We start from the raw sequence: 19,216 nt of genomic DNA on the forward strand, positions 1-19,216 counted from the left end.
TAAACGCCGCATTCTAATAATTGGGTGTGGTGTTTACTGCTAATTTTGTTTCCATCTGTAGCCTGCGTAGCATAGCGGTTTTGTCGAGCCGGGCGCACGAATGACGAAGCCGCGAAATTCGCCATGCTACGCAGGCTATTCCATCTGCGGCGTTTAATAGAGGACGGCGTCTAATGGACCATTTTCGATATATTAAAATTCATAATTGGCTACGAGGATTGGGGAAATAAAACAAAAGGAATGTATTATTCGTTATTGAGCCTCAAGATGATTTCTTTTGTTTTATTCCCCCAAGCCTCGCAGCCAAGTATAAATTTTAATATATCGGAATTGGTCTATCGAATAAATATGGTACGTTTATTTTAATAGCATGCATGATTTAAGCAATAGAAAGCGTTTTCCTTGTTTGCATAGCACGCCAAAAGCAAAACATTTTGACGCCACAACCATGTTTACATAGTCTCATGCAAACACGCCTCTCGGTCAATCAGATCGCGCGTACTATCTTAGTTCATGTCGACGATACCTACCCCCAATAACATCTTCTATCGTGGTGATAGGCACGGTCGTTGGTGGCTCCGTGGGTCTTGTTACTCCACAGGTGTTGTTGTACAAAGGTGGTCGGTGATCGTAAGCTGAAAGATATTGATACGTTAGAGGGATGAAGCTTCTGAGACGAAGACAGCTAGGAGTACGAGATTTTTTCAATACTGAGTATTGCTCACGCGTGAGCCAGCGTCATTTTGGCGGAAAAACGTGATAGCCAACGTCATTGGGCGATCCCGCACCTATTTGAAAGATTGTTTTTGATTAGCTGGGAAAACAATAGGGATTGTTGCATAAAAACAATGGAAGAGCAGATTAAAGGGGACCACTAAAATAAGAGGTTTAGAACGGTGCAGGTCTACTGTCGTCATTCCACTACGAGTTGTAGTGAGAATTTCGTAGTGGCGGGAACAAGTTATCAAATGTAAGAAATTTTAACCTTTTGCTATCGGGAGAGAACTCAACCTCCTTTCCAGCGTATCTTTGAGAACACGCGCGAAAACCTTTTAGTTACATTTCGTACAGGAACTCGTTCTCGTCCTCAAATCTTAAGCTCTCTATTGTGAGATCCAAAGCACTACGAGCTATTTTCATAATCAGGTTCCAGGAAAATATCAAGTACTACTACCACCTTGTTGATTAGAACATCGGATGGACTTAAGTTATTATTTTAAAGCGATAACAAAAAAAATGATCAAAACACTTTTATAGGGACCATTTAAATTTTCTTTTCAATGCACACTACATTTTCAACTACTGTTGGCGTACAAACATTTGCCGAATAGCGGTTGGTAATCGGGCCTATACAAACAAACAGTCTTGCCTTCGACCGTAGACAACAGAATACGCGGCCATAGTGAGAGGAGGTAGAGTCCATAAATGCATTTTAAACTGCCGATTTTCTCTCACACATTGGTTTAAACAACAAACTGGAACTATTCTCCTATGTCATATTAGGTAGCGCTCACACTTCGTGCCAGGGCACAGTAACAGAGTACGGTACTCAAAGGGCACTAATGTGAACACGCCCTTATTCATGCCAGAAGAGGCCTTTTGCATTAGTTGATCACGTGATCAACTTTCGGTTAACACGAAAACAATGCAATTTTGAAAAATTTTGTTAGCACGAGCTGAAAGAGCATATTAAAATTGGGTAACCTGACAATTTTTCAGCCGTACATCTCAAAAGTAGCGATTGCAACGGCCGCCGAAAATTAGAAGGATTTGTATGAGAAAAACAACTCTTGCCACCCAGTCACGCTTGAGTGGTTTTCCATACAAGTCCTTGTAAATTCTGAAATTTTTTGATTGTCGTTAAATCTTTCTCTTACGCATTTAAGGCTCAGATTGCCTGTTATGAATTAAAAGGAGATTTGAGGCCCTTAATGCTTAAGGTAATATTTTACGACAGTTTGAAAATTTCGAAATTTACAAGGATTTGGAAAACCATTTAAGCGTGACTGGGGGTCAAAAGTTGTTTCTCTCATACAAATCCTTCTAATTTTCGGCGGCCGTTGCAAACGCTACTTTTGAGATATACGGCTGAAAATTGACAGGTTACCTAATTTTAACATGCTTTTTTTTCAGCTCGTGCTAGCAAAGTTTTTTGATCACGTGATCAACTAATACAAAAGGCCTATTGGGGCAAGAAGCTTTACTCGGGCACGTAAGTGGGCACCAGGTCCCTGTGTGGACACACATTCTGTTCTTCCGTCAGGTATCAAGTGTGAACAGCCTCTTACAATCACAAGGAGGAATAACTAACTTACTTACTTTTGTTCACGTCATAAGGGCAACCATATATCTCGGTACGTAAACATATGTCATGTTCCCAGCTTTGCGGGTTGATACGCAGATATCGAGCATAGATTGAGTCCAGGTGAAGAACGTACACTTTTATTGTTTCATCGTTCTCGTTTCCATCAAATAACTATAACAGCAAACAGGAACGTCACAATCAATTTTAGCACGTGTGCTAAGATATACCAGCAAATGTAACTTACTGTCTTAGATTCGATAATATAATTATTATTATTATTACTATCATTGTTAATATTTATGATTATTACTATTATTATTATTATTATTATTATTATTATTATTATTATTATTATTATTATTATTATTATTATTATTATTATAATTTTATGTATTTTTCACCTTTCTTTTCTGTTTTCTTTTTGGGGGCGAGGGGGGTTGGGAAGAGGTTGGGTTCACAACTTAATCCTAACTTCTCCTCTTAATTCGCTTCTTGGCGCCTAATACATGCAGGGCTCGACGTTGCGACCTGTGGGGTCGCCAATGCGACCAGCTTTTACTCAGTGGCGACTAAATTTTCACCGCTGGTCGCCAACCTGGCCACCAAGATAGGTGACTTTCTTCTTTGGGTAAACGTACACTGTTAATCTGTTATCCTTTACAAAACTAACGGATAGCTAACGATTTTGCTAACGCTCTAACGTTTTGCCCAAACGCTCTTACGGTTTGTCTAAACATTTTAACGATTTGTCTAAACGCTTTAACGATTTCTTTCAACACTCTAATCTACGTTTACTTGAAAGAGGATTGTGAAATGAATGAATTCGACGAAAGACTTATCGACTTTCGGGCAAATCGATCGCAATTCTCAACAGATCGTCCCGTGTTTCTCCGGGAATGACTTTTAGCGCATCGATATTTAAAACAATTTCTTTTTGCCCAACATGTATCTCGATTGCGGACTCGATAGCAGATTAGTCTGATAAAAGCTAAAGCTAATCGAAGCTAATCGAGAACGAACAGCGCTTACTCGAACTTCGCAATTCTTGTAAACAACTTTACGCAAATTTCTGTTGAGCGTGGCGACCCAAATAAAAGCTCTGAAGTATTTTATTGACTTCTAATGAAGTACCGTTGAACTCATGCTGTTTGTCTAACAGACTTCTCGCGAAATCAACTTCATTGCCCGAAAACATTAGCGACGTTTCCTCTTTCTGGAGACTTTCGATCACGTGTTAGGCAACCGCGAAATAGATGAAGTTTCACCGATGTTCATTTCTGAACGTGCAAATACATGGGACGCAAAACAAATTTTGCAGATTTTGTTCTTTAATATCCCAAATAAGTTTTTTTAAGATTCCTTAAGTTTGTTTTTCTTAATGTGTATTCCATTTCCTGAACCTTAAGCTTGAATACCTTATAATATATAATTTTTGGCGACCAGAATACTTGTTCTGGCGACCAAAAATGAAAACATGGGGGCCTGTTGGCCCCAAGATTTTTTTTCTGAAAGTCGAGCACTGACATGTGTATGATAAAAAAACTGTTTACCTCGAGTTTGATACACCACATAATGTTCTGTAATTCAATGACAACAATATAATACGAAACATCTTGTTTGAAAAGCTGTCGGTCAGTATGAGTAGTATCTGACATACGCCAAATGTCAGGGCTCGAAAAAAGTGCAGTCCGCCGGGAAAAGTAGATTTTCCAGCTTTTAAGGCTTTTGAGGCTCACTTATCCGCAAGACAAGGGTCCAAGCAGGTCACCTTCTAAATATTTAACTAAAACAAGCAAGAAGTGGCCCAGGCACGAAAAAATGTGAGAGCTGCTTGCCAAAAGGACAAGATGGGATTCCAACTTTTTTTTTTTTAAGCCACATATATCTCCTCAGTTGAAGTTCTTCGTATTACCCCTATCCACGCCTCCTTCACAATGAAGATAAAAGAATTGAAAAAACTCGACAAATTTTGTCGAGCCTGCGATTGGGCTCTCCGGGGCGCTCTGGTGGCCGGCGGGGAAAGAAAAGAGAGCTTGCAACTACGTCTCCACTAAGTCGATGCGAAATGCTGATTGGCGCAGATGACATAAGTAATGACGTCAATACCCTTGGCACGTGTTTTTCAATATTTGCTCACATTCTCGCTCGTTTCCGCTTCGCGCCGATTGGCGAGTCAACAGAGAGCCACAGAGAAATTGGGGGTGGAATTCAAATTCCAGAGACACAGTTGCAAGCTCTCCTTCCTTTTCCCGCCCCGTCGCCAGAGCGCCCCGGAGAGCTTGCTCGCAGGCTTTTTTTGTTCTATGTCAGAAAAAAATTCCCAAAGACCAAAAAGTCAGACTCTCGCCTTTAATCGTCTGTCAAAACCTTAATATTACGGAGAAACTAGAATAAAACTTTTACCTTGGGGCCAGTTTCTGAACCATAACAGTACCACGTTTTACCATCGCTGCTATACTGTAAAAAAAATGTTGTCACCCAGGAATGGTTGTACCCTTGCAGGGCGAGAGCCATAACATCTTTCTCCTCTTGGAGATCCACTTGCAACCACTGTTTGTCGTTTTTCACAGAGGCGCACCAGGCGGTTAACGTATCGTCGGTTATCAAACCATCTTGCGCTGTAAATTGATCACGCGAGGATGATGCGCTCAGATTTTGTTGACTGACAATAAAAGGAGTTGGACGAGGACATTCTGCAATAAACCCACTATGAGTTAAAATCGACACAAACAGTAAACAATACAAGTGAAAACGCTGTCCTATAAAAAAGTGATTTTAATGTATATGTTGTAGTTAATTTTATATCTCAGGTGATTTTTATTTTTCCTTTGTTTCAACTTAATTAGCATACATTACCAAACCCAAAAACAAAGGAAAAATAAAAATTAACTGAGATAAAAAATTAACTACAACATATATAACATTTCAACTTTTGATGTTTTACTTTCCTGTACAAATGAAGTCTTGGCGGAAGTGTTGCTCCGGGCCCAGTAGTTCGAAGGCGGATTAGCGAAATCCTGGAGTTAAATTTCAGCCGGGACTCTATTCTTTTTAGAGCATCCACTCATGGAATTATCGGCAAAAAGAATTAAACTGAAGAATTTGCATATATGAATTCAAGTTTTGCACAAACCCTTGGTTACCTCAACCAGGCCGTGGCCAAGCTCTGCTAGGAAACAACATAGGATGAAGAGGCCACAGGTATAGCGCCGCGGTTTATTTACTTAAAGGAAATGAAGCTGGGAATACCCAGATATGCAAGAGCTTTAGTCCAGGAAAAAGTTAAGGCACATGCACCACAGCCCTACAACTGTAAGCAAGGAACAAATGACAAGGCAATCCCACCTACTTTGTAAGGCCAAAGTGAAACAACTGTCACCGGAAATTTTCCGGGGAGGGTACTCCCTTAATTACCTAAATATGCATGTGTTTCTGAACGGGATGCAGGGTCTTGCATCTTAAACAGGGTGTAAAATTTCACTATTTAGCGTTTTGAGCAGGGTGTCTTTTTGGACTGGAGGCCTTTAAATGAGTGTGTTAGTTGGCGATAAGCGGTCTATTTTTTCCCACTGTAATTTCATGATGTGAGTGAAGTAAGTAGACAGGAGGTGGCTATATGGCACCTGTTCATGAAGTCACCTTAAATTTTCACAAGAACTAAAATATTTACTAGAACTGAAATGTGTATCGACCGACAGAGTAAAAGTGAAGATAAAAGATGGCTGTATGGCCCATGCTTCACTGGGGCACCTTACATTAATTTTTAGCAATTACTAAATCTAAATGACTTGAATTGAATAGAGCTTCTTAAAGATTATAAGTTAGATTGAACCAGATGAATGTTGCTCACACATTGTCACCTTATATTTTACTTATCAAAGACTCTTGGTTTTCAAATTGTGGTGACATAACCTGGACATTATGAGTAGGATTAAACCAGATGGGAACATGCCCCAGTTTAACATTCAACTTGTATTTCCATGGTCACTAAAGTTGAGTGATATATATATAAACTAATTTTTTAAAGTCACATTTAACAAAATGGATTCATGTTCCTTGCCACATAATCACTTCAGACATGTATCACCTCATTTACTTGTCACCTTATATGTAGACCTATGTACAGATTACAAATACATGGAGGAGATACAATAGTGCCTGTATACCCCCTGCTGACACAAATTGACTCTACACATTTCTCTGACAATAGATCATGAAATTTGATCACCAGATAAGGGTAAGCTATATAACTTTATAGCTAGGAAAATAAGCTTTACAGTCATGACAGCCACAGATACAAGTGAAGTGGTAGACTGTTCACGGTCCCCTACTTTTCTGTAAGATCATCAAGAGTTAGTGCTTAACTTTATGGCAGCTATCTTAATTTCAAATGTAAAAAGGGGGATTAGGGTTTATAGCAGTGAGGGGAGGGAGGAAAACCATCCCCTATCCCTTAGTCAGTCTCGCCTGCTTTGAGATTAGAAACAAGGAGGCGATTAATTCTACAACAAACACGATTTACTCGCTAAAGGTTTTTTACTTCCTACTTTATTGAAGTCGATACTTCTTATTTGTTTCTGAATTGATTTAGTATGCATGTTAGCGACGACCAGAAATACCTCTGCGGTACCAGGGTATACGTGTGTATGAATACATGAAAATTCAAGGGCCTCGATTCCAGATTTTCATTACCGAAAAAAAATTGCATGCTCATCATAAAGACCCATTTGCATAAAGTGAAAGTTTACAACACCCAAACATCAGAATTTTGCTAATTAAGATTCTTATGCGTTCACTTGTTCTTAAGTAATCAATGCTTTCAAGCAATAGAATTTGTGGACCAACACGTTTTGGAAAAGCTCTAAATTTAATCTTTCCTAAGCTTTCTTTGCAAAACAAGCGTGGCTTCGATCACATAACGATTCTCAGTCCCAGTTTCCATGTTCTCCGCAGGGAACGCCTGGCACAATGACCTCCCTTTTGTGTCCTAAATACAACCAAGAATTCCAGAGGAGTTACTTCCAGAAAAATTGGGTGGGGGTGTGCGGCACGCTTCCTGAAACCCTCACCCTATTTCAGACCAAAATCTGAGATTTTCCCTACCCTATTTCAGACCTGATCAAAAATTTGATACCCTACTTCAGACCTGAAGCCCTGGAGCCCGAGGTGTGACCGGAGTGTGTGACAAGCTGTTACGGCATGTACACAGTAGTTTGTGTAAACATTAAAAGGGAAATGGTCTTATCGTCAAATGATGAAGAAGTGGCTAAATCTTCTAGAAAACACACCCAATTCAAGACTAGGGTGCACAAACCATACCCTATTTCATACCAAAATGGCTAAAAAAAACCATATCCTTTGGCGCAGCAAATACCTATATAGCCTATATAAGGGACTACCCTCCAGGGCGAAAAACGCGTTGCAGATTATGAGTCTCACTGCTTACGCAAGCGGGACTAATAAAGGCTAGAAGAAATATGCATCGTTAAACAGCAGCCATAATAAAAGCCACAGAAATTAAGTAAATGGGCCGGATATTTCTACAAATACACATGTTCAGATCGATCAATCTTTGCATCCTATGGGACGCATGCCATGAATTATTTTGCACCTTTAGGGATTGCTTTTCTCTGTAGGAGAAAGAATGAGTATAGCCTTAACAATCGGGTACAAAAGGTTTAATGTAGGCAGAAGAGAGGAGAGAAGAGGGGGAGTTAAAATGTGTTACTAATAATTTCAAGCAGAACAAAATGACATAAAATAATGAAATTTATATATAAGGATCACTATTCCCACACATACATAACAGGAGACAAACTTTCATTACCAATTAGAAAAGCTAAGAGTTCTCAGAATTTGTAGGGATCAACGTGTATTGGAACATTATAACTGACATGGAATGCTTATAGGAATTCCAAACTTTGCTTGATGACCTTAGGTTGGTTTTCAAAAAAGTCCTAGGAATTTCAAGGAAATTGAGAAACATAAATAAATAGAAATTGGTACGATTTTCCCACAGCCTCATACATACATTTATTATTCATACATATACATGATTCATCTCTAGTCATCACAAAAACTGTTTGTGAGAAACTGTAGTATGTAACTGCTTTATGCATAATATCACCCCATGTAAGGAATCCAGATTCCGGAATCCAGCAAATTTTTTCGTGTGGAATCCAGAATTCCGGAAAATTTGCTTGTGGAAATATCCAGAATCCTGGGATTTGGAATCCATAAATATACAGCTCAAGGGCTTTGAAATCCCACTAACGATGGGAATCCAGAATCCAAGTTCCACTGACAAAGAACCTGGGATCCATTACCTTGAATCCGGAATCCACGGCGTGGAATCCAGAATCCAAGACTGTTTCGGATTTTCTTACATGGCAGGGCGAATAATTTAGTCATGGTATGGCGGCTGTGTGGAAATCTTACACACAGACAAATTTTTTCACAGAAACAAAGTTAATCCAAGAAAAAGAGAAATTAGCAACAAACGTATGCAAAATTCTAAAAGTCAGCAAGTAAACACGGCGCGACAAAGTAATGCTAAAGAAAAGCCAGCACCACACAGACGACACCACTGCCGCCATTATCATCACCATACCTTTATCTTTCCTTTCGAAAACGAACCTGACTTGGAAACAATCTTCATGTGAACAACTTCACAAGTGAACAGCACAGTCTGCCTTGAAAATAACATCAATTGTCTAGACTGAATAGAGTTGATGCTGAGTTATGTTCGGGAACCATGATCCGCGTCAATTTGAACTGCACCCACGTGACAATCACTGAAATGTGAAGTCAGCTTGTGGGAGCCTGGGAACCACTAAGCTCAAAATGCAAGTAGGGAAAAGCAGGGTAAGGTTTGCACAATAAAACACTGAATAAAAATTCACAATAAAGAGTTGTTTCTCAACTTTGGGAAACACTCACTTTGAAAAACTATCAAAAACGGAAATCTTTCACAAGTTGATTTTTACCAAAAAGAAACTCTAGATGGCCTCAAAACGTGCGAAGATGTTACCCAGCCGGCGGGGAAGAGGTTTATGCACAAATGTAGACTGAACGGTAAACACAACTCTCTCAACACACACACTCTTGAGGGTAGCAAAAGGGAAGTCATGGTCCAGTTTCACGTACAAATTTTGACAAATCTTACCTATCACGTTGGTTATAAACCAATTTCCACGTGTCATGACGAATCTCACCTGTTAATCAAAGGGGCAAAGAATCGAATCACAGTCATCATGGATCACAATTCGCATTTTATATGATCATCGCAGCTTCTTCCCGCTTCTCCTCTCATTAGAATGTCGGTGGGGCGATCTTCAAGTGCGTTAACGAGCAGTTGCGAATGTGGGAAATTCGTGTTTCCAGTCATCTTGCGTTCAAATTGAAAACACATCAACACCCCTGATGTGATTTCTTTTTACCATGGCGACTGTAGTTTGGGTGCCAAAAAAGCAACACGAGAATTGCTGTAGAGTAGACGAATTGAACTCAAAGATCACTGGTCACGTGGGGTTTTACGGTCTGGTCTCTAGGTAATAATTGGGCGCCATCCATTCAACCTAAATCCGGGAAAGGTGGACCAGTTTTTTCGAAACTTTTCCGGTTGGACCGAACCGATCCATTGAGTTTTGGACCGAAATTTCCATCCGGAAATTTTGGTTGAATGGATCGCGCCCATTCATAACAAACTTACATGGTCTCAACATATTTTTAAAGTGAAGAAAAGTTTTGTTAACAAATTGAACTTACTAAAGCGCGCTTCTTTTTTACCACGTAATATACTCCCACACTTATATTTTAAGATAGTCTTACCCTCTGTATCATATGCGTTGCTGATATGGAGAAGTTTTACCAACAAGGATGGGTTCCTTGCCCTGGAATCACTACACTGTAGAGCTGCTAAGTTAATATACGGCCTTACGCGAGATATGTCTAGTGTCGAAATACTTAATGGGATTCTTTACACTTTCTGTACAAAGTTAATTTAGCAGCATTGGCATATAAGATCTTTTATGACTGCACTCCTCCCTCCTTCAGGTTACCTCCATGGGGCATTACCAAGAAGACTTCTCCAATGCATTACTTACGAACTGATAATAAGGTAATAGTGCCACGTTTTAACAAATATTTCATGAAAAATTCAATAGCACACAGAGCATCTGTTGTGTGGAGCCTTCTTACTCCTGAGCTTCCAAAGACATTCAACGTTACACATTACACTAGAATGGCCTCTAAATCTGACAACCTACGTAATTTAGATTGTCGGACTGAATCTTCACAAACAATGCCTCACCTGATGAGAACGATAATTTTTTATATTATTAAGACGATTTTGATATACATTTATTGCTTAAGTTTTAGTTAACTTATAAATGACGACCCCGTAAGCGGCAACGCTTTAATCACTATCGTGTACATTGAAAAAAAAGTTATTGTATTGTATTAATCAGGACAAAAACGTAGCGCAAAGAATGAAACCAAAGGCACTGCTCAATCTATCTTTCCTTTGTCGTTGATTTTCACGAAATGCGAAAAAGAATTCACGAGTCCCGCACATCTTAGAAGATAAATCACGCTTCACATGCATTACTGGTTTCACGGATCACGTTCCTATTTTGGGGCTTTCACGCGTCACGCGCGAAATTTGGGCCTAATCAGGTGTCACGCATAAAACCTTTGCTACCCTCACTCTTGGCACGCAATACCACTGAGCACACCAAGAAAGATACCGAGTCAGGCAGCTGCAAGTCCTTTGTAGCCCAGGTTAGCCATAGAGGTGGATATACATTGGGTGGTTTGCATGGCATGCCCAGGACTAATGGGAATTAACTTCTTTCTGAACACATCTGTGGCTCTTTAGGCAGTATATAACTTTCTTCCTGAAGCGAGCAAAGAGGCCTCGTGCCTCGCTTTCAGATCTACAAGGTGATAATCCGGATGGCTGGAATTCCTCTCAGCGCCTCCTCCTGCACCACGCACAGCCATAGGAGGGAGGAATGCGATATTATTTACACATGTTAGCACTATTTTCGTGTGTGATTAGGAACATACTTTCAAAAAACGCATAAATATAATACACTCACTATTTTTCCGATTCGTCAAATAGGAAATTTATTTATCTTATCTAGCAAAAGTTCACTGGATACGGCTTCACACTGACTCACAGAAACAGCTAAGACCAAGGATTTGAATGAACATGTCGAGGGTTCAGCTAGATAAGCAGTTAATTGTTTTGGGCGTAAGGCACGAAATGAATGTTTTACGAGACGTGTGGAACTGTAAATCGTGGAAAATAATTAGAGTTAACCTTGACTCCGGACAAATTCGCTACTTTTCCGGAATCCTCAAAAATACTACGGATATTAGTCGTGACTTGCTGAAGTAATTAGACGAACGTACATTTTGGGATTTCCCCCGGGTATGTATGTTTCTCGTCCTAGCAGAAGCAACTTTGCATATACATACCGTTTGCCATAAACTACCCTTTTTGGGAAATTCGTAGTAATGCACTTTTGAGCAGGTTGTGATATAATGTTTCCGTTGATTACGTAACTCAAGCGATGTTCATATTCCTTATTTATAACTGAGTTATGACCAATATGATTTTAGCTTGTCATTTGTTATCATTATATTTCGTGATGAAGGGGAATTATCCTTATTTCTGGCGAAAACGCCTTAGTTTGTCTCAAAATTTAAACTTTCCTTTAAGCGAAATTAAAAAAGAAAAATGAACTTTGGAATAAGGTGCTTGGTATGTTAGAGCACTCGTTTGATAATTAAAGTTCCAAGACTAAAGCCGTTTCTATAGCATTTTTAAGCTAACTTTAATTTTTTCAGCAACTTCTTTAAAGAACTTAAATATTCTTTTGTAACTTTAACTGGAACTAGAGTGGCGATTTTTGTTTATCGTATCACTGTTGGAGTATAATAATAACAACAGCATGAACAGCAAAAACATGGTTTCTTCTCAGACGGTCATCCGTTTATCTTTGGTGTGGCAAACATTCGCGCGAAAAGAGCTATAGTAGTGATAAATAAACAGAATACTTTTATCATAGAGAAGCAAAAAATGCAACAATGTATTGACTGACTTATGTACAAGTCCCAAGAAAACTATCTACTAATTTTATATTATCAACTTTCAGGCGTTAGATAGAAGAATGCATTTAAGAGCAGAAAAATGACGGACTATTAAATACTAGTACTTATAATATCATAAAGACCCTTCTAACAACCTTCTAAGCCAACCTTTATCCGGCATCGCATGATCTGAGCATTACAGCCGTCCAGGCGGCGTCCTTAATTTACTCTTTATGAGCTTTCACAAGCACTTTTGTGACGTTTAAGAACCTAAGAGTCTGCTAAATTTTGGGTCTTTCCTATGCTTTTGCAAAGTTGTTCTATTTTTCAATTTCCCCTTTTTATGTTTTCTTTATTTTTGTTTTATAAGTTTGGTTTTCTCCCTTCTTTTCCATTTTTTCGTCACAAAAACAAAAAAAATCCGTATGTAAACTTCTTTACTTTTCCAAATAACAAATTTAATTCGACAAGAAAACGAGGGATAATGCTAAACTAAAGAAGAAAAAAACAAGAATGAAATACGGTTTGATCAATTTTGCGGCTCTAAACGTCTCGTTAAAACAGTCTACAAATTTTCAAAATGTGAATAGATTTCGGGCCAATAATTTAGCAGTTTTTTTCCTTTAAAATACTTAAAGACGTCACTATACTTTCAATATTCAAAAATGCACCATAAAACACCTATACAAAAGCGATCTTTTTAAAGTGATTTGCTCGTCGCGTACTTTACCTTCTGTCTCCTCCTCACACCCAGCAAGGTAAACTTCGAAAACGATGATGACAGCCAAACTCTACAAGGAAGACAAAAACGTTTGAATTCCAGATGGCAAACTGCTTTTTAAACCGCGAAAATTAAACTTACCAAAGAGGGGATAAGGGTCATTTTTCGTTCAAGAAAACTCCGTCATTCTTCCTCGAAGTGATGTGATAATTTATTATGGTAATGAGGTAGGCTTCACGCTATTGCAAATAAAAGATAATGACGTTAAATCTATATTATTGTCACAATAAACCTAATCTATTGTCCAATGGATTAAAACCTTATTTGTGGTAAACTTTAAAATTTATGACCGCTATAAAGGCCAGAAACGGTTTTGTGTGTACAGATAAGACGGAATCAGGAATAGACATGACTAATAAGGACAAAAAAGATTGTTGAATTCACGGTACTCCTCTCTCAGTAATTAAACCATTAGTTCTACTACCGGGACAAAAAATACTCTAAAATATATTTTCATTCTTATCATTTAAAAAAACTAGAAAAACAATGTATTGATATGATAGGAGTACAAATGATTAGGCACGATAAGAAACGCTTCAGATTCTCTCTAGATTAGATAGTGTACTTCATTATTAAAATACTTCAAGTTAACAGATCAGTTTTAGGGTGATTAACAGATTTGATAAAGCTGTGTTAACGTTCATTAGAGAAAAAGAAAGCTTATCTGTCTCAAATTTCCTACTTTCTAACTACAGTGAATTTTTACCATCCAGACTATGATTTTTGTTTTACTCTCTATCTGCTCAAACTTGCTGTAATTATACGTTTTTAATTAAAAGCCGATCTGAATTATTTTTTTGAGAGGTAGAAATCTATTTATTCATTTACCTTTTTACGATCTATCTGAAGTTTCATGTTGTTTAAATTTTTTTAAAAATTTTTATTATTCATCATGATCATGCCCGTTAGTGCCATACAACTACTTCCAGGTCAGATTTCTGAAAACTTCCCCCAAAAAAGTTTACACGAGAACAACCTAAACAACAAAACCAACAACAACAATAAAAACAAACATATATCAAGCTTATGGTAACCTCATTTTTTTTATATGCCACATGCCGACACGCGGTTAATTCATGCTGTGTTGAAGAAGATAACCGCTGCTGATAGTGAAAGAGACTAGAAGGATACCAGAACAAGTAGGACTTGCATATCGTAACCACATAAAATAACAACAACTGAGTAAAAAAAAGGATCTTTGCTGGGAGATTCACCCCTGGAATCTAAATCCTACTCTGCAGTGTTTGATTCATGCAGAGTTCCTCCTATGCATGTAGTCTCTTATTTCCGACCATTAAACTTTTATTATTCAGTGAAAAAGTAAAACAAAAAATGAAAGTATTGGTTTCAAGTCTATAGCGGCTATGTTACCATGATTCAAAGCCTCTACAAATGCCTGTGACGCGCGTCAAAGGGTAGACTTTTGGAAAAAGCCCTTTGTCCAATTTAGTATTGTGCTGGACGATCATTCGACCTCTCCCGACTTCGTCGCTCGGTCGGTCGCTTCAGGGTCTATAAATAGCCTGCGTGGCAGCCCCAATCCCCCTCCCCTTTTTCCCTTCCTCCCTATCCCCTACCCCCTACCCCTTTCGAGGCCTGCTACGCAGGCCATCTATAAAGCTCGTTCCGCTTTCAGGGGCGGATCCAGGATTTTTTTTAGGAGGGGGTGCACTCGTCTCTTGCTCTACTTCAACACCAATAAACCACATAGTCTTTTTTTTTTTTTCGCAGAATACCAGTTGTATTAGAAAACCGCAGGTCATCTCAGGGGGGGGGGGGGGGGGTGCGCACCCCCTGCACCCTCCCCCTAGATCCGCCCCTGGCTTTCTTAGAAACTCGTGAGGTCGACCTGTGGTGAGTCTAATCAAATATTGGTAACAGGGGATCAACAATGGTGGTACAAGGGAAGCATATGAGTTTTGTTTGACTGTGATTTTAGTAACTTCATGGTATCGTTAATTCAACTGTCGTTCGACCACTACAAAAGTCGTAGCCTCAAGCAATAATGTTACAAGTCCTTGAAGTCCTTGATAGAGTAATCGTGGAAAGCCGAAACTGTGGTAAGGAAGAAGGACGAGGCATGACTGAAGTGTTATCACTCTTGTATATTAATAGGAATCCACGAGTCTCATTTGTTCATGATCAGCGGTCGATAGATGGCGCTCGAAGGTAAACGGTGGACGAAAGGCACGATGGAATGGAATTTAAAGCGGCGAACTATCACAAATGAATTCACATAGATCATAGACGGGGACATTATTGATAATTAAACTAAACACAAGATTGTAATTTAAGAGGTGAAGTCTCTTTCAGTATCTGATACAAACCAAAATCCTCTCTGCTGGTACTGTGAGTTACAAGGGTAATTCTGGACTTCTCTCCACCGAAGAGATTCTTGCAGGTGTGAAAAAAAAAAAAACGAAAGCTTGCAGGGGCTGACGGTGGGGACGCCTTTTAAAGCCCTCGTTCCCATTAATCTTCCCCACACGGTTTCTTTTGATCACTACACGTTTCTGGGAAACTGCCCACCTACCCCTCCCCCGAGTCAATATTAACATTTACTTCTCACCTAGGGCAAAATTTTGGCTTAGGGGAGGGATAGGTGGACAGTTGCCTAGAACCTTCCTACGACACAAAGAGGCTTCTGCGGGAGAGAGAGTTTCTGGACGTTTTACCTCATGAGATCATGGCCTATCGTAATCACACGTAGTATCGTAGTAGCTTCCAAAGGAGAAAATTTTTTCGTTAAATAGACTAAAATTATTCGAAACAAATTTGGCGGGCAGTTCTTCTTGTATTAATAATTAAACTTTTCTACCAGAATCGCTCATAAAGGCTAGCCTGCAGTGGCGCTATCTTGCGGGCGCGTGAATGTTTTTGCTCTCGAAAGCTCCAAGTTGAAACTCTAAATTAAAGTGTTTAGGCCCTGGCACCTACCCTAAGGGTTGCTATTTCTACTTTTCCAAATCATCCTCTGTCATGAATCAAAAATGGCAGCTACAGCAATATGAAACTAAACAAGCAGCTTTTGCCGTCCCAAAGTACACCTACACTAGTACTGCAGGTTACATAAACACCGGACGGTTTTGTGCTTGCCTCTCGATCCAAGACATTTCCTTTTCGATTGTCAGCAAAAAAGGCAATAACTTATACTGGTTCCAAATATGATCCGAACCAGTAATTAGTGGTCGATTCTCGACCCGACAGTGTGCAGCGAAATGTTGGATTTGTGTATTGGTAGAGTCCAAAGTCATCTTCAGACTCCACTGCTCCAGAACTCGGATCAAACCCGCAGCGTGCCTTTGAACTATCGTGAGACAGCGGCACATCGTCACCTTGCCACCAAGCAGTTTTGCAGTCGCTACAATTGTGCCCTCGCACGTTTATGTATTCGACTTTCTTGCAAATTCCTTTCCCTTTGAAGTCTATGGGGTCAAAATCAACGACCTTAGCACGAACGTAATCCTGAAGAACGAGCCCATCATTCTGAAAGCTGCATGTAATTCTCCAGTGCGATGATCGGGAACGCAATTGCTTCATGTGAGAGAGTGATAGTCTGAAAGCATTCCAGTTTGGATTGAGCTGGCTTGTAGGTTTATCCACAAATAGGGGCACTCTGCTAAACAAGCCAGTTCCTGTAGCACTGGGTGTCCTCCCAGACATGAAGAGCGTCCAAGCTGCTTTAGGCTCGGACGTCAGATCACAGTAGACGGGGTAGGAAAACCCTTTCAAATCGAAGATGTTGTAATGTCCAGAATACCTCCTTCCTGCATGCATGTATTCAAGGCAGCTCTTTGCTATCTAAACAAGGATCAAACACAAATACTATTACCAATAATCCACTAGTATAATTGTCCAAATATCTTGTTGATGTTTTTGTTTTGTAATGTTTTTTTTTCTCCGTGGTTTCTGACAAACTAGAATCATTTTCATTTTTTAAATTTTCGTCAATGAAAGACCAGATTATTCCATATGCTAGATCTTCATGATTCTCTATAATTTTAATGAACCTAATACGAAATCGCACTTTGTGATATAAGTTAAAAATTATTTAAATCTCGTTTTGACACGTTAGTCAGATGACCATTGTCCATAGATTTAAACTTAAATACGACATTTCAAACTATAACGGTATATACTACAGGCACGTAGTACAACCTATACCGCCCTCCCGAATACTACCACAACTACGTATGATGATGAAATCAAATAATGATGATGATGATGATGATGATGATGATGATGATGATGATGATGATGCCAGGTAACAAATAATTACATTCCCGGGGCAGGGCTTTTGCTCTTAGAAAATAGGAGGGCGCGGAGGTTGAATAACTCAAACTAATAATCGGACAAAACAAAAGGCGGTAACACTTTATAGAGGATAGCGGTTTAATAGTACATTATCTTTTTCAAAAAAGAATTTCACTCATGCATAAACATATCTCAACCTAGATCCCTTCGAGAAAAATATATACATATACTTCCAGTTACAAGGCATCAAAAAGCTATAAGTTTTTCAAATCTCACCAGATCTTTCCTTTCTGTTTGGACAAAGACGAAACCAGGCATCTTTCTTAGCATTTCACGTCTTTCTTTTGACAAAATGCCTTCTTCACTTAGTTCACACAATCCACTTCTAGGAAAAGAAACTTGATAATTAAACGAAATACACCTTGTGTTTTTCAAGCAGAGATGACTGCAATGCAGCATGCTTCGTGACATATGGCGGTCAAGTTTTGGACCTTTGGAAGCATATCCGTAAAGTGTTATATACGCTCCATTGATAGAGAGACTTGTAGGCGGCACCGGATCAATTTCTTTTGGAAGACATGATCGATGAAGTGAGAACATAATGATGGCGAAATTTTTCAGCAAGTGCATTCTGTATTCAGAAACTCGTGCCATCGAGCTATGGCTGTTTCTTCACCTGACCAAGTCGAAAGCTTTAGATAAAAAACAATTGACTTTTCACTTAATTACTTTTCATCCTTTAAGCACACAACAAGTTTAAAGAAATTAATCATTTTGAAACTGTTAGCCATCCACCTCTTTTCTAATACGTTTTGACCCATATATAACAGGACCATTCAGGTATAATTATTTTTTTTTAAGTTAACCGACAGAAAATTGAATTAATATACTCCTGACTGATTAGCACGCATTTTTTGAGCCTATCCTCATATAATCAGGAGTTTTTTGTAAACAAAAGTGTGGACTTTATTGGTTCGCCTTGTATAGTACTCCCATTACCAGCCAACTGCCCGGAAATTAAAGTTTTTATTTTTAATTTTGTCTTCTGATTATTTTCAAAGGACTCGTATAAGCCTGAAAAAGAAAAGTGGCGATCGAATTGTTAAATTCCAGCTCGCTCTTGAAGGTTCGGTATTTGCAAAACGAAATATCGTAGTTAAGTGAGTCAAAACGCTCTTTCAACAACCTTTTTTTATGGAAATAAACATGGCACCTCTATCAAAACACACGCGAAGAGTATTTCATCACAACAAACTAAAAAATCGTTTCGGCTATTTATCACAGAACTGATGATTGCTCCTTAAAAATCTGTGGGGAAGGGGGGCGAGGGGGAAATAGTCCTTATACGACTTAATTCAATATTTCTCATTTACGAGTGTCTTTAGTTAGACCCCCTGGCTAATTCTTCATGACCAACTAAAATTGACCAAATTTAGATTTTTGCCAACCAAATAAGTTTGACGTCAATCGTTTGGATATCGACAGAAAAGAGGGACACGCAGAGGAGCGGTAATGGACTACATGTTCTGCCTCAAAAAGCAGACAAAAACATGAATAATTTACATGCATATCCACGATTTTTGAGAAGACGGCGTGGAAAGAAGAATCGCATGCGACAAGAAAGCGGTGGGAAACAAACTTGAGAGTGTTGACCGCTCTTACTATGGTATGTAAACACTACGTCAGAGGAAAGGCAAGAGATCGGGAAGTTGCTTTCCCTCGGGGCTTGATCGGAAATGACACAACTATTCCCCCTATAATTACTATCCACCGCTCTA

General features: G+C 39.1%; 2 protein-coding genes across 2 annotated transcripts in view; both read right to left on the minus strand.

Annotated features, from left to right (window-relative positions):
• LOC140948207 (polycystin family receptor for egg jelly-like) overlaps positions 1 to 8,973 on the minus strand; it is a gene marked incomplete at its 5' end in the record, with an annotated part of 33,982 nt that extends 25,009 nt beyond the window's left edge. Inside the window, 4 exons of the mRNA XM_073397427.1 lie at positions 531 to 635; positions 2,320 to 2,476; positions 4,709 to 4,998; positions 8,916 to 8,973. Coding sequence (XP_073253528.1) covers positions 531 to 635; positions 2,320 to 2,476; positions 4,709 to 4,998; positions 8,916 to 8,973 — 610 coding nt within the window. The remainder of the gene's footprint in view (positions 1 to 530; positions 636 to 2,319; positions 2,477 to 4,708; positions 4,999 to 8,915) is intronic.
• A 7,358-nt stretch (positions 8,974 to 16,331) lies between these two features.
• LOC140948208 (uncharacterized) lies at positions 16,332 to 18,092 on the minus strand. Its single transcript, XM_073397428.1, has 2 exons — positions 17,715 to 18,092; positions 16,332 to 16,985 (listed from the first exon to the last, which is right to left on the minus strand). The coding sequence occupies exons 1-2, from the start codon at positions 18,090 to 18,092 to the stop codon at positions 16,332 to 16,334; spliced, it is 1,032 nt and encodes a 343-aa protein (XP_073253529.1).
• Between the last annotated feature and the right edge of the window lie 1,124 nt (positions 18,093 to 19,216).

Source organism: Porites lutea, chromosome 9 (assembly GCF_958299795.1).
Source record: "Porites lutea chromosome 9, jaPorLute2.1, whole genome shotgun sequence".
Taxonomy (NCBI): Eukaryota; Metazoa; Cnidaria; class Anthozoa; order Scleractinia; family Poritidae; genus Porites; species Porites lutea.